The 16471-nt window shown below is 39.2% G+C and overlaps 1 protein-coding gene across 1 annotated transcript in view; it reads left to right on the plus strand.

Moving 5' to 3' along the window:
- The window catches only part of cacna2d4a (calcium channel, voltage-dependent, alpha 2/delta subunit 4a), a 366454-nt gene that overhangs the window by 52684 nt on the left and 297299 nt on the right, over nt 1-16471 (plus strand). The window contains exons 9-11 of the mRNA XM_063059526.1: nt 5820-5909; nt 8297-8410; nt 12902-12980. Coding sequence (XP_062915596.1) covers nt 5820-5909; nt 8297-8410; nt 12902-12980 — 283 coding nt within the window. The remainder of the gene's footprint in view (nt 1-5819; nt 5910-8296; nt 8411-12901; nt 12981-16471) is intronic.

The raw sequence follows: 16471 nt of genomic DNA on the forward strand, positions 1-16471 counted from the left end.
ATGTTTCGAGCCGAGACCCTTCGTCAGTCCTGACGAAGAGTCTTGGCCCGAAACGTTGACTGTTCGTTTCCACAGATGCTGCCCGACCTGCTGAGTTCCTCCAGCGTGTTGTGCTGATAAGACTGTGCTTTTCCATATGCTCATAAATCCTATCCTTAAGAGTCCTCTACATTAGTTTGTCTACCATTGATATAAGACTCATTGGACTATAGAACATAAAACATAGAAATCTACGGCACATTACAGGCCCTTTGGCCCACAATGTTGTTCCAACCATGTAACCTACTCCAGAAACTGCCTAGAATTACCCTACCGCATAGCCCTCTATTTTTATAAGCTCCAGAGTCTCTTGAAAGATCCTATTGTATCTGCCACCAGCACCACCATTGCCAGCATTGCATTCCACGCACCCACCACTCTCTGTGTGGAAAACTTACCCCTGACATCCCCTCTGTACCTACTTCCAAGCACCTTAAATCTATGCCCCCTTGTGTAAGCTATTTCAGCCCTGGGAAAAAGCCTCTGGCTATCCACATGATCAGTGCCTCTCAGCATCTTATACACCTCTATCAGGTCACCTCTCATCTTCCGCCGCTCTGAGGGAAAAAGGCCAAGTTCTCTCAATCTATTCTCATAAGGTATGCTCTCCAATCCAGGCAAAATCCTTGTAAATCTCCTCTGCAGTCTTTCTATAGAATCCACATCCTTCCATTTGTGAGATGACCAGAACTGAACACAGTGCTCCAAGTGGGGTCTGACCAAGTTCTTATATAGCTGTAACATTACCTCACGGCTCTTGAACTCAAACCTACAGTTGATGAATGGCAACACACAATACACCTTCTCAACAATGCTCTCAACCTGCACAGCAGCTTTCAGTGTCCTATGGATATGGAGCCCAAGATCTCTGATCCTCCACACTGCCAAGAGTCTTACCATTAATACAATATTCTGTCTTCAAATTTGACCTACAAAAATGAACCACTTCACACTTGTCTGAGTTGAACTCCATCTGCCACTTCTCAGCCCAGTTCTGCATCCTATCAATGTTCTGCTGTAACCTCCGACAATCCTCCAGACTATTCAGAACACCCCCAACCTTTGTATCATCAGCAAGCTTACTAACCCACCCTTCTACTTCTTCATGCAGGTCATTTATAAAAATCACAAAGAGGAGGGGTCCCAGAACAGATCCCTGCAGAGCACCACTAGTCACTGAAGTTCCAAGTTCCTGCCTAATAGCATCATATTTTCCCCCTACCTCAATTAAATGTTTTCCCAAATTGTCTGCTCCTATCCTTCTCCAGTGCTATGGTAAAGGAGATAGAGTTGTGATCACTATCTCCAAAATGCTCTCCACTGAGAAATCTGACACCTGACCAGGTTCATTTCCCAATACAAGATCAAATACAGCCTCTCCTCTAGTTGCGTTATCTACATATTGCGTCAGGAAACTTTCCTGTACACACCTAACAAACTCTACCCCGTCTAAACCCCTTGCTCTAAGGATATGCCAGTCAATATTGGGAAAGTTAAAATCTCCCATCACAACAACCCTATTATTATTGCACTGTTCTAGAATCTGCCACCTTATCTGCTCCTCGATGCCCCTGTCACTATTGGGGTGTCTATAAAAACACCCATTAGAGTTGTTGCCCCCTTCCTGTTTCAGACTTCCACCCACATTGACTCAGTAGATAATCCCTCCATGACCTCCTCCTCTTCTGCAGCCATGACACTATCCCTGATTAGCAATGCCACAACCCCACCTCTTTCACCTCCCTCCGTGTTCTTTTTGAAACATCTATCCTGGCACACTCAGCAGCCATTCCTGCTCCTGGGACATCCAAGTCTCTGTAATGACCACAGCGTCACAGTTCCACGTATTGATCCACACTCTAAGTTCATCCACCTTGTTTATGATACTCCTTGCATTAAAAAGCTCTCTTGGACACACCTCAAGAATTCCATTTCCTGTGAGTCATTCACACATGGCAATTCTAGTTAATATATGGGAAACTGATATACCTTTAAACTATAATCATTCATCATAGTGAAATCAAGCTAGGATTTGTGGTGGAGTGTTTATTTACTTATTTGCTGAATATTGTCACAGCACATCTTTCGGTTCCTAATCTTGAACTCTTGTGTGAATACCATTGAGCTCATTGTCACAATATACACACATTGGAAGGTGCCCTTGAGATCAGTACCAAAAATGCTACCTTAGATAGATGAATCTGGAGTACATCAGATAAATCTTTCCTTTGTGCTAGTTCATCCACCATTTGGCATAAACCCAATAGCCCAATTTTCCAGCTATGTCATTCAGAATGAAGCCAGTTTGATCAGAGATGGTACTGTCAAATCCTCCCTGATACTGGACAATGAAGTCTCACCTTCCTGATATTGGTTAATCAAGTCTCACCTCAATGGGTCAAGGCAAATAGATGTGTAGAGATTCCATAATCCATACAGGCAGTATCACAACCTAGTACATTGGAATTTATGGTCAACACTGGGCCTGACATATGCTAAATGGTCAGTATCAATTGCAGGTTGAATTGGATGTTTAAGGAAGGAAGAGATAGCATTGCATTTGAAGGCAGTTCAAAACTCCAAAAATCAACTAGTGACATAACACTGAATTGAATTTTACAAATGTCATCTTAATATAGTATAATCAGAGAGCGACAAGTCAGAGTGGAATAGTTGAAAGGCTAGAAGATGGCCCAGAGAAGGTTACTTGGGAGATAATATTTTAACTTAAAAAAGGGCAGCATGGAAAAATGATGTTTGATGCCTACAGGAAATCAGAGTCAGGATGCAAGATGTTGTGAAAGCAGAAGCACAAAAATAGAAAGCCTTATGTAACAAAAGTAAAAATAGTTCTAACTTTGTTCTCGTATAGTAATATATCAAATGCAATGTATAACTACTGTTATAGCTAACACGAGTTATTAGTCCCTGTGTTTATTATATGAACAGTTGGTGTTTACAACAGGTTATATCGTATTCACACTAAAGCATAATCATAAATATAATTATACTGAGATAACGTTTGCAGAACAGAATGTGAATGAAGCCTATCTGTAAACGTAATCTACTAGAATTATATATACTTGTATTGGAAACTTTCCTGACATTAAATACAGCAAAGACTGAGGACTTTTATAGCTGAAAAGTCAGAGACTGAGTGAAGTTACAACTAGTTAAACTGATAATGGTGTGTATCCACCAATATCTAGCTCATCCTATAATGTAATTATGTAAATTGTGAACTATTCATAATGTAACAGTTAATGATGTACTACACATGGGCTTATTACTTTTTAAAGAAGAGGAACTTGTGAAACTGTGTACCATCTGGATGGATTTTTGATGCATTATTGTACCATATACTGCCTTAAGAGTTTACCAATTGCTGATTTTAGTAAAATCTGGAGAGCCCACAGAAACTACAGTGGTTATAGTGGAGCTGGTAATTAGGAAAGTTGCCATATGATGGCTGGTAGTGACTTATTTTATTGTTTACAGTATATGAACATAAAAATTAGGAGCATAAGAAAGCCCTTTAATTTATCTGTGTAATGTGATAAGATCATGACTGTTGTGATTACAATGTCAAATCTACATCTCTGTCCATGATAGTAACCATATTACTTATTAAGTATCTATCCACATCTGCCTTAAAAATAATCAAATGGTACTGCTTTTACTGTCACATCAGAGTGCCAGTTGTTTAGAACCCTCTGAAAAAAATATTTTTCATATTCATCTATAGAATCAGAATTAGGTTTATTATCCTGACCTATGTCATGAAATTTGTGGCAGCAGTATAGTGCATACCATAAAACTTACTACAAGGTACAAAATAAATAAATATGTCGTAGAAAAGAAGAATAGTGAGGTAGTATTCCTGGGTTCATGGACCATTCGGAAATCTGATGCTGGAAGGGAAGAAATTGTTTCTAAAATGTTGGGTATAAGTCTTCAGTATCCTACACTTCCTCTCTGGAAAATGGAAAGTAATGTAGAAACGGCATGCTCTGTATGGTGAGGGTCTTTAATGGAAGGATGCCACCTTCCTGAGGTACCACCTTATCAATATATCCTTGTTGGTGAGGAGAGTTGTATTGTTGATGGAGATGGCTGAATCTACAACCTTCTGCAGGCTCTTTCAATCCTGCACATTGGAGTTTCCATACCAGGCAGTCAGAACGAATGACCATTTTTAAACAATGATCCCTAATTCCAGATTCTCCCATATCTGCCCTGTTAAGACCATTTAAGATCTTATGTTTCTATCAGGTTCTCCTCATTCTTCCAAAATCCATTGGATACATTCATTGTTAATTCAATATTTTATTGTAAGCCAACCCTCAGATTGCACATAAATGTCTGAATTTTGTCTTCACTTGCCCAAGGAATGAACAATAACTATCACTTAGCTTTCGTAATTAAATGTTGTATCTGCACACTATACTTTGCAAAAACACTCATATCCTCTACATCTTGGAGCTTTGCAATCTCTCACCCATAATGTTAATTGGCTTTTTTTTTCCAGTCCTCATTGCCAAAATGGACCAGTTCATACTTTCCAAGCACCAAAATTCATTTGTACTGATCCCAGTTTATTTTCCCCACAATCTCATCAATTTTCACAAATTCTACCATTGACTGACTTCCACTGGAAACACATTTACAATGGCAAATTAAGATGCCAATATGCATTTCTTCAGGATGTGGGAGGAAACTGGAGTATCTGACACTCACACATTCACAGAGAGAATGTACAACTCCCACATAGGCAGCACCAGAGGTTATGATTGAGCATGTATCACTGGAGTTGAGGCATTAGCTGAAACACAGTGCTGTTCAATCTATGCTAACTCACCTCACAATGTCCCTTTCTAACTTCCTTATATACTCTTTGCATTTTATTTTCCTATCCATCTTGTGACTTCATCCTTCCTATAATGAGGCAACCAAGACAGAACACAATCCTAAACACAATCCTGTGGTCTAAACAGAGTTTTATAGAATTGAACCATGTCTCATGGCTCTTGAATTCGATCCTCTGACTAATGATTTCTCCTCTGTAGGCTGTCTCATTACTGCTAGAAATAAGGCCGATCAAAGTTGTGTCATCTGCGAGGTGGAGCTGTGTGTGGCAGTACAGTCATGGGAGTAAAGGGAGTAGAGAAGGGACTCAGAACACATCCCTGGGGGGCACCTGTGTTGAGGGTCAGAAGGGCAGAGGAGAAGGAGGCCACCCTTACCACCTGTCTGTGATCCGATAGGAAGTCTAGCATCCAGCTGCACAAGGAGGACATTGATCGCTGGACACTGCAGATAGTGGTATGGACAGCTCAGCGCATCTATGGATGTGAACTTCCCTCTGTTAAGGACACTTATAGCAGCAGGTGCAGAAAGAAGGCCTGGAGGATCATCAGGGATGGCTGGGGTGACTGGTGTTTTTTTCTTGATAACAGTGATAAACTATACCCTACATCTAATGTAACATTTTTAAGACTATCCTTCTCGGATTTTTCTATGATATTCCCTGAACCAGTCTAGCTTTCTTATTTCATCTAGGTATCGCAGACTTTTTTCGTCACTGCCACAGTCTGGGTAGTGAAGATAGAACCCTTGATAATACTAATTAATCAAATACACAATGAACAATATCATGAGGAATTTATAATTATACTCACTGTTCATTTACTCTTTAAAATGATCTTATTAATGGTTTGTCGTTAGATACTTATTGCAGAAACAAATATTTGCAATTTCTATTTTTTTATATACCATGTCAGCACTTCAAGCAACTGGTTGAAAATCTTAATGCCAAAGGGACAGGAATTGTAAATAAGGCACTCACTGAAGCTTTCATAATCTTGAATGAGGTTCGTATACTTTTAGCATTCATATTAAAAATGTCTAGGATTAATTGGGAAAAAGGAGGTATTCTTTTGTACTGCTATATGACAAGAATTGGAAAATATTTTATCTTTGGTATTTGTTACTATTGGGAACAGTCAGAGAGAGTTAGCACAATTTTTACATGTCTGGCGAAAGGGAAAACTCAAACACCTGTATTTCTTTTTGCATTCATGTTGCAATGTCTTCAGTTCCTGCAATCCTCATTGCCAATATTGTGTCAGGGAGGTTCTGCACAAAGGGTCTTTGTTATGGTCAAACAGTCACACTTAACAAAAAGGCAGGTAATCCAGTCAGTTGTCTTTTCTATTGGTTCTGAACATGAGCCATGCCTTCTTTAGGACTCTTCACAGAATGAACTCCACAGAAATAAAAGGATCATTCATTTTAAAATGAGGTCCATTGACTGGCATGCTTTGACAATTCTTTATAGTTCTTTCTTTGTTACAGATGTTCTAATTGTTTTTTAATGTCTGTGATAGCAATATCTAAAAACTTGTTGGATAGGTTCAAATAATAATCAAGAAAACTGAACTAATAAAAGGAAAATTAACAATAGGAATAAAAAGAAGTAATTGGAATAATAAAATAACATAGAATGAAATAACTCAACCTCCAACCCTTTTCTGTGGGTTGGTGACTTCATTTCATTCTAGAAACTTAGATCATTATAGGGCATACTTGGGAGCTTGCGCTCATTCAGGCCATTTGATGCAACAGCATTCTGATGGATCTTAAAGAAGCAGGGGCAAAGTTTATGCCCATCACTAGAGTGTCTCCTGGAATATTTTAAATCTCTTATTTCTTCAGTGCTTATGTTCATTGTTTTGTTATGTCTTCTGTGCTTTGCTTTTTATTAACTTCTATTGAGACTAATGAACTTATATTTGCTTCTGATTAAGTTAGAATGGAAATGCCCTGTTTTTGCTAAATTTATTTTGCTATTCTGAAATAGCCAACCACTGCTGGCTAGGTTATGCAAAGTAATGATGTAAGCTATAGAATGTGACAAAGTTCATTGGCTATTCTCAAAGTATAAGATTTGTAGGAAATGTAGGAGCAGCAACAGAGAAAAAGGCCAACAAATTAATTTGAACAAGAAATACAATAAACAACATATAGTAATTTGAATTATAAATTATAACCGATCTAATTAACATGAAAGTTCGGTTCCTTCATTAGAAGGGTCTTAAGAACTACATTGTTGATGGCCTGACATGCCAGCACAATCTGTGGTGAGCTCCTTTGATCCCCAGATATTTGTCATTTTATGGGAGAGTGTACACTAAAATGTAATGCCTACTATCCCACAAAAGGGATGGTAAGGTAGTAAGGAAGGCAAATGCAATGTTAACATTCATTTCAAGAGGACTAGAATATGAAAACAAGGATGTGATGCTGAGGCTTTGTAAGATATTGGTCAGGCAGCATTTGGAGCAGTGTGAGCTGATTTAGGCCACATGTCTAGGATAGGGTGTTCTAGGATTGGAGAGGGTCCAGAGGAGATTTACGCGAATTATTCCAGGATTGAAAGGGTTATTGTATGAGGAGCTTTTGATAGTTCTGTGCCTGTACTCACTGGAATTTAAAAGAATTGGGGGGAGGGGGCTATCTTGGAAAATCTACTGAATATTGAAAGGCCGAGATAGAGTGGATGTAGAGAGGATGCTTCCAATAGTGGGAGAATTAGGTTCAGGGGGCCTCAGAATAGAAGAATATTCCTTTAGAACAGAGATAAAGAGGTATTTCTTTAGCCAGAGTGTAGTGAATCTGCGGAATTCATTGCAGTCCGAGTGTCAAAGGTTACATGGAAAAGGTAGGAGAATGGAGTTGAGAGGGAAAATAAATCAGCCATGATGGAATGACAGAGCAGACTCAGTAGGCTGAATGGCCCAATTCTATTCCTATGTCTTATAGTTCAATGGTCTAAGAGGAAACAAAATACAATCTTATTCACTTTATTATGTTGCTTCTTCTTGGTGATAAAGATGTACTGAAAATTTACTACTTTCTGGCACAGGTTTTATCTAAGACTGGGAGATTTCAAATTCCTCCAATGTCACCCTTTAACACTGTTCTCCAGTAGAACACGTACAACAGTAGCGAGGTATTTTCTTAAAATTAGGAGCTGACTGTGCCTTAGGTTGCAGGTGCCAACATATTTCCTTATTGCTAATACACCACTGAATAAAACATCTACGCTGAGCTATATGTAAATTTAATTTATATCACACAGTTGTTCAGCTTATGTGGAAGCATAATTTAAATGTTAATTTATATGTTGACTGATGTTATTTGATTTTCTCCATTCAGTTCTATGTGCTGCTATTACTATTTATATTCCTTCTGTTAGTTCAATGAGACAGGACAAGGCAGCCTGTGTAATCAGGCCATCATGCTGATCACAGATGGTGCAGTTGAAGAATATGAACCAGTGTTTGAACAATACAATTGGCCTGACTGTAAGGTGCGTGCATAAACAATATGATGAAATGTGAATGTTATTACACTTTCATCTTGGAGGCGTTTCCAATGAAGAAAGCAGAGAAGTCAGTGAGCTTCTAAAAAAATATCAACAAATATCTGACGAAAACACAGGACTGAGGCAAAATAACACAATTTCCTGTATTGATGGAAGTGGTATAAACTATATTTATAATCCGAAAGTAGCTCCTTCCACTGGAAGACACATTTACCAATTCCTGTACCTCTCTGAGTTCTCCTTAGCACTTTCTGGTTTTTGTAACCAATAATTTTGAGCCTATGAAGATGTGTGGATGCCATATTTAATAATTTATAGTTTGTGTAACAAGTACAATGTAAAGTGGCACACACAAAATGCTGGAGAAAAGAGTAAACAGTCGACATTTCGGGCTGAGACCCTTCATCAGGACTGGAGAAAAAAGATGAGAAGTCAGACAAAGAAGGTGGGGGGAGATTTTTACGTTGACTTCTCATCTTCTTTCTCCAGTCCTGATGAAGTGTCTCAGCCCGAAACATCAGCTGTTTACTCTTTTCCACTTGCTGAGTTCCTCCAGCATTTTGCGTGTGTTGCTTGGATTTCCATCATCCGTAGATTTTCTCTTGTTTGAAAATGCAACGTTAAGATTGTTTGAGATGAAAATATTTATCTTAATCATGTTGCCCTATGTAAATAGATACCAAACATGCTGATAAGACTATCCAGAGTTTAAGAATGTTTAAGATCGCATAAAGGATAATGATTTAATCCTTTGTTATATTGTGCTCAAGACAATAAGATAAGACAGAGACAATAAACCAGGCTCTGTTTCTGATACGGGTGCAGAAAAAGGCAATAATAAAGGGGCCCAGTATTCCCTTCCGTTTTTCATTTGATATCAGCGATCCACACCTGGAGTATAAAAAGCTATGTCCCTTTTTGAGAAGGAAAGAATTTGAGATAATTGAAAAAGCATAGTGCAGGAGGAGAAATCTCTTACCTTTCAATAATCTCTGTGCTTCCATATCCACGAGATACAGTATCTCAACAGATGATGATTGCCTTCCTAAGGACAGTAGAATTGCAATAAGCCTTCTGAGGGACATTTTAATCCGTTTCTCTTTACTGTGTATTATTTTGATAAACATCAAAATACATACTTTCCCTGGATTAAGAACACTCATATATACATATGATATGAGCTCTCATGTTGTTATGAAGTTCAAAGGTCTGAGTACCTACATACTGTATATTCATTTCCTTGAAAACAGAACAATTTCCTCTCTCCTCTTTCAGTAATTACCAGTCTTGCGTGCTTTTGATGTCATTCATTACAATTCGGTACTGTGAAGTTGTGGTTATCATATCATGTGATTCTTGTGTATTTTACAACATCAGGAAAACATTGACTTATGGATATGTTTGAAAATGGAAACTATTTGTAACTCAGGGCTGCACTGTACCCATAAAAGCTGATTTTCAGCCTGTTAAAGCATATGCCTGGGGCAATCCAGTGAAATTTAATAGGGACTGCAAAACCTGAATTATTTGCATCTCAAATGAATTTTAGATGGATAGTCAAGTACTATTCTGGGACTATTTCAATTCCTTGTTTGCATACAGCTAGATTTATTCTCTTAAGTGAGTTATTGATGGCCCTTAGCATATTTGCATGGCCTGATTGTTTTCCTCCACATGTCCCCAGGGTTAGAGCTAATAAGCAGAGCTTTTGAGTGGCAGCTATGAATGTTACAGGAACTGTTTGCTCTGTTCATAACTATCAGAAGTATCCTGGTGCATAATGGCTCTCCAGAAAGAGGCCCTCTACCCAAACATGATTGCTACTTACGAATGTAACAGAAAAACTGAAAACTGGTTTTTCAGAAACAAGTGTATCACTGAGGTAGAATTTACATCAAGCTCCAAGGAACTCTTCTCACCATACATCCTCATAAGAATCAAGGATCTCTGATAAAAGTGGTAGAATATAAACTTAAACCACAAGAAGGGTAGGTTATTGGCATTTAATGGCCTTATTTGGTAAAGGTTGTTTTGGAAAGTAAATGCAGTAACTTATAAATGTCATAGTTCCTTTCCGTGTATGTTACAACTCTTTTAGATTTGATATTGTCATGTAAAATTCAGAATGAAGGGATGTCCTGGCTTCATTGTTTTCTTCTTATCTGTTTCACAATAGTATTCCGAACTATGAACAGGTTCTACAAAATAAGTTTAAACGAATATAAAGTTATTAATAAGTTTCAGTCAAGAGACACATCAAGGTTCAAAGTGCATATGTATATTGTATACAACCTTGAGATTTGTCTTATTGCAGGCCACCGTAAACAAATAAACACAGTAGAACCCATTTTAAAAAACCCACACGACGAAGACTGTTAAACTCCCAATGTGCAAAAAAAAGAACAGATCAAAGGTTCAAAGATTCATTAATTATCGAAATATACAGCTCTGGAATTCTTCTTCTCCATATAGCCATAAAACCAAGAAAGGAAAGAAAAGAACAGCAGCACAATCATCAACTTCCAAACCCTACCTTCCTGTACAAAAAATCAATAAAAATGGAACAGGCACATCGCCCCCCCCCCTTACAAATCCTCCACCCCCGCACACACGAAAAAAATAAGAAAGATTGGGTGAAAAACACAGGATATAAATAAAACTATAAAACTGAAAAAAAGTCTATAATCCAAGTACATATCCAAAACACAGAAAACCTGGGTAACTTTTCCTGGGCCCATCTTTCTATGTAGCAGAGCAATTCCACCAGTGATCAAAGGTCAGTCTCCCCTCTTCGTAGCAGAGTGACTCCACCAGCAATCAAAAAGCAGTCTCTCTCTCTCCAATGGCAGAGCAATCCCACTAGGGATCAAAAGGCAGGCAGTTGGCGCTCACCTTCCATATTCGCCTCGATGTTTCAATCTCCCTCTTTGCTTTAATCGGCGAATCATGGAAGCTTTAATCAACGTAATGGAGTTGAACATCGGCTCGCGCCCCGCAGCCTTCTCGCCACGAGGTTCCAGCACGCTGCCTCTGCCTCCCAAAAACCCTCCCAGAGACTGAAGAGCGCTGAAGCACCCAAATGATGTCTCAATCTTCCTTGTCGCTTTAATCAGCGAACAATGGTAGCTTTAATTGATGGAATGGAGTCAAACATCAGCTCACGCCCCCTCCCACAGTCTCCTCGCTGTGAGGTTCACACATGCTACCTCTGTCTTCGTGAATCCTTTTGGAGACTGCAGAGTGCTGAAACATCCAAAAGATCTCCAAACTGCAAATCACAGGCTCCAACAGTTCCAAAATCACAAAAAAGACAAAAAACAAACATAAAAAACATAAGAAGTGAAATATATCGTTTCATGATCTATCCAGAAGATGTCGACCATTGTATGCAGGTGTCATCTTGACCAGAAGTTGTGCAAACAATAAAACGTAAACTGGAGACTTCACTTGTGAGTCTGTTGGGGTCATCTATTGCATCCAGTGCTCCCGGTGCGGCCTCCTCTACATCGGTGAAACCTGACGCAGATTGGGGGACCGCTTCGTCGAACACCTCCGCTCTGTCCGCCACAACAGACAGGATCTCCCAGTTGCCACCCATTTCAACTCTGCTTCACATTCCCATATGGATATGTCCATACATGGCCTCCTCTACTGCCATGATGAGACTAAACTCAGGTTGGAGGAGCAACACCTCATATTCCATCTGGGTAGTCTCCAGCCTCTGGGCATGAACATTGAATTCTCCAACTTCCGGTAATTCCCTCCCCCTCTCTTCCCCCATCCCAGTTTCACTCTGCCCCCTCCCCCAGCTGCCTATCACCTCCCTCATGGTTCTGCCTCCTTCTACTACCCATTGTGCTTCCCCCTATTCCTTCTTCACCTTTCCTGTCTATCCCCTCCCCCACCCCTTTATCTCACCCTCCCCCCACCTTCTTTACAGGGCCTCTGCCCCTTCCCTCTTCAGTCCTGACGAAGGGTTCCGACCCGAAACGTCAACCGATCGTTTCCACGGATGCTGCCCAACCTGCTGAGTTCCTCCAGCGTGTTGTGAGTGTTGCTTTGACCCCAGCATCTGCAGAGTATTTTGTATTATTTTTAGTACATGGATGAAAGAAATGTGAAGGGTAATATGTGAGGAAGGGTTGGATTGATCTTAGAGTAGGTAACAGGTTGACGCAACATTGTGGGCTGAACAACCTATACTATGCTGTACTGTTCTATGTTCTATATTCTAATAAGTTACAATTGAACTATAAATCCTAACTCAAGGAAGAAGAATTTATAAAGTGAAGGAAGATCAGCAGAATAAAGTGAACTCATTAAAATATCAAAAAATGAAATATGAATTAAGAATTAATTTGTTTCATTTTTCAGTTTAAACTTGCAAATAAAGGGTCATAACAGTATCCAAACTTCTTGGCTGTCTCTTAATATATATTTGCAATTTGCATTCACTGTCTTTAACTTTTCTTGAAGGTGCGCCTGTTTACATATCTGATTGGCCGGGAGGTAACATTTGCTGACCATGTCAAGTGGATAGCGTGCAACAATAAAGGTAAGAAATCTGGCTCTGAAAAATCTTCTGAGAATCAATTTTAGATAAATATTGAGAAGCTTTAACACTTTTGAAGTAATTTCAGTGAAAGGGCCCTAAATATGGGCATAGAATGATATGAAATAAATGCAAATGGAATGAGTGTAGGTAGTATAGGTATAGGGATGATTAGTATAGATGTGGTGGTCTGAAGGGCCTGTTTCAATGTTCTAATACCCTATGACTCTCTATGGCTGGCATTTCTGCTTCAGTACTGCAGAAAATAAAGCAAATCTGCTATGTTTTACCCTTTGATGTTTTCTTTTTAATCATATTCATTGGCTGAGGTGGTACAATATCCTAATACTTGCTGTCGATGTACGTTCCAAAATACTATTTCAGTTTTATCATTTTCAGGTTTATAAGTTTAGGTAAATATAGTATCCATTAAAAATTGCCTCTGAAATTATGTATATTCTAAAGTTGTTTAAGTGCAGAGGTAGGAAATAACTATAAATGTTTCCACTCATAAAAGTTGAAACTTCAAGGTAAATTTATGATCGAAGTATGTACATGGCACCATACACAACCAGTAACCACAAGTGCAGCCATGGCTGCTGCATGATCCAGGGTTTAGATGTTTCAAAAGGGATAGGGAAGAGGTGGGGGCGTGGCATGGATAAACAGAATAGTATCACAGTTGCAGAAAGGAGGATTCATAGAGCGATTGTCTGCTGAGTCAGCGGAGGCTGGAAAAAGGAAGGGAGCAATTACTCTATTTGGAGTAATCTGTAGGCCCCGCCAGTGGTGACAGACACTGAGAAGCAGTCAGGTCTCTATAATGGCCAGAATGTCATAATTCCATGTACTGATCCATGCTCTAAGTTTATCACCCTTGTTCCTGATGTTTCTTGCATTAAGAAAATACATTTCAACTTACCCAACTGACTGAAATTATGCCCTATCCACTTCCTATTCTCCCTCACAGTCTCTCTACACATTGCATCTACCTTTACACCAACTGCATCATCCTCTGACCTATCACCCTGGTTCCATTGCCCTGTAAAACTAATTTAAATCTACCCCACAGATCTAGCAAACCTGTCCACAAGGATATTGGTCACCTTGCATTCAGGTATAACCCATCCCTTTTATACAGGTCATACTTTCCTCAGAAGAGATCCCAATGATACTCAAATCTGAAACCCTGCCCCCTGCACTAATTCTTCAGCCACACATTTGTCTGCCAAATCATCTTATTCTTGGTACATGGCATAGGCAGCAATCCAGAGATTACTACCTTTCATATTCTGTTTTCTGCTTCCTACCTAGCTCCCTATGTTCTCTCTTCAGAACCTCATCACTTTTCCTACCTATGCCATTGCCAGGAAATTTGAGTTGTTTTCTTTGGAACATTGGAAGCTGAAGGAAGACTTGATGGAAGTTTTTAAAATTATGATATATATAGAAAGAATAGATAGGCAGGATCCCTTTCCCCATGTCAAAATATCAAATACAAGAGGATGAGCATTTAAGGTGACTGGCTAAAGTTTAGGGGTAAGTGTGGGACATTTCTTTTACGCAGAGAATGGTAGGTGCCTGGGATCAGCTGCCAGGGGAAGTGGTGGAAGGAGATATAATAATGATGTTTACATGAATGTGCAGGGAATAAGGGGATATGGATCGTGTGCAGACAGAGGAGGGTTAGTTTAATTTAACATCATGTCCAGCACAGGCATTGTAGCCCAAACAGTCTGTCCCTGTATTGTACTGTTCTATGTTTTAAATATAAATACTGTGGAGGAATCTTGAGCTAACAACAGAAAGCATGTAAGTGCAACCTTTTATGCCTTAATGCAGCAAAATGGATTCTAATTTATATAATACCAAAACTGAGCTGTATCATAACTTTAAAAAAATACAAATGTGTAGACTTATCTCCATGTTATGATGAATTGTTCTTAATTCTGCTTTTGAAGCTGTTCATGCCCTTTAAATTGGAGTGAGAATTTTTCTTGAATTATGTGCTTTAGATATGCCCTCCTGGAACACTCTCTATTTTCCATCTGTGTTCCACTTAGGGGTTTGACAGCTCGTGGAAAACCTCAAATCCTAATGATTGCAGGCCTACACTCCCATCGATTCTACTCGCTAACATTCAAACACTGGAAAACAAACTGGATTACCTGGGCCTGCATCATAACATGGAAGTAAATCTACACATTTCTATTTTGCTTTAAGTTGCTGTACAACTGAGTTATGGTATTATATAAGTTAAAATATATTTTGATCCACTACCTTTAGGAAGGAGGCACAGAAGCATCAGGTCTAGGACTGCTGGACTGGGTAACAGCTTCTTCCTTCAGGCTCTGAGACTAATGAATACTCTGCCACCACCGCGGTCTCGTCCCTAGGACAGTGAGCTGTTTACTGTTTACCCGTGCTGCACTTCACTACATGCATTTTGAATTAAATTTAATTAACTTATTTATCGTATAATAGTTTGGTTTATGTCCTGTGTGTGATATATGTTGTGTGGCTGCACAGTGGTCTGGACGAACACTGTTCCGTTTGGTTGTATATATGTATAGTCAGACCATAATAAATTTGAACTTGAACTTGAAAGGTATTGTGCCAGCCTACTATGCACCAGATCTCTTAGGTTTGGAATTTCCTTGCTATTTTTTTGTGCAGATTAGATCATAAGAGAGATGATTGATATGTTTGTGGCCTAAGGTAGAAGGAGTCAATTTTAGAAAACCTAGCACATTTATTTTTCAACATAGTCCCCTCCTACATTTACACACTTAGTCCAGCGGTCGTGGAGCATACGGATCTTGGACCTCCAGAAAGTGTCCACAGCAGTGGTGATTGATAAGTTTGTGGCCTAAGGTAGAAGGAGATGAGTTATTAACTTCAAACTTTTTGCATAATCACTCAAAGAGTTGACCTGCATGTGCATGTAACGAGAGCTGTATAACTCATCTCCTTCTATCTTAGGCCATGAACTTATCAATCACCCACCTGTGGACACTTTCTGGAGGTCCAAGATCCATATGCTCCACAACCGCTGGACTAAGTGTGTAAATGTAGGAGGGGACTATGTTGAAAAATAAATGTGCTAGGTTTTCTAAAATTGACTCCTTCTACCTTAGGCCACGAACAATCACCTCTCGTATGTCAGTCACTATTCGCATAAACCTTTATCAGAGAGTCTTTTCCCAGTTTCGCTTCTGAAAGACTTTTGCTTCAATAGAAACCCCTCCATTTTCAGAAGATATAAACCCATACACCATAATTGAAAATAATATCACCTAGCAAGATTATCAACATAACCCCTCCCATCTGAATGTTGCAAGGGAATGAGGTAATGTCACGAGGTAAACACCAATATGGTCAACTAAAAGTGTTATTCATATTATTGCCCTTCTTGCCCTGAAAACAAAATCAGTCATGTTGCACAATGGAGGGTAAATCTAACAGCTCATTTTTAAGATGTCATTTTAAATTAA

Source organism: Mobula hypostoma, chromosome 9, assembly GCF_963921235.1.
Source record: "Mobula hypostoma chromosome 9, sMobHyp1.1, whole genome shotgun sequence".
In the NCBI taxonomy this organism is placed as follows: Eukaryota; Metazoa; Chordata; class Chondrichthyes; order Myliobatiformes; family Myliobatidae; genus Mobula; species Mobula hypostoma.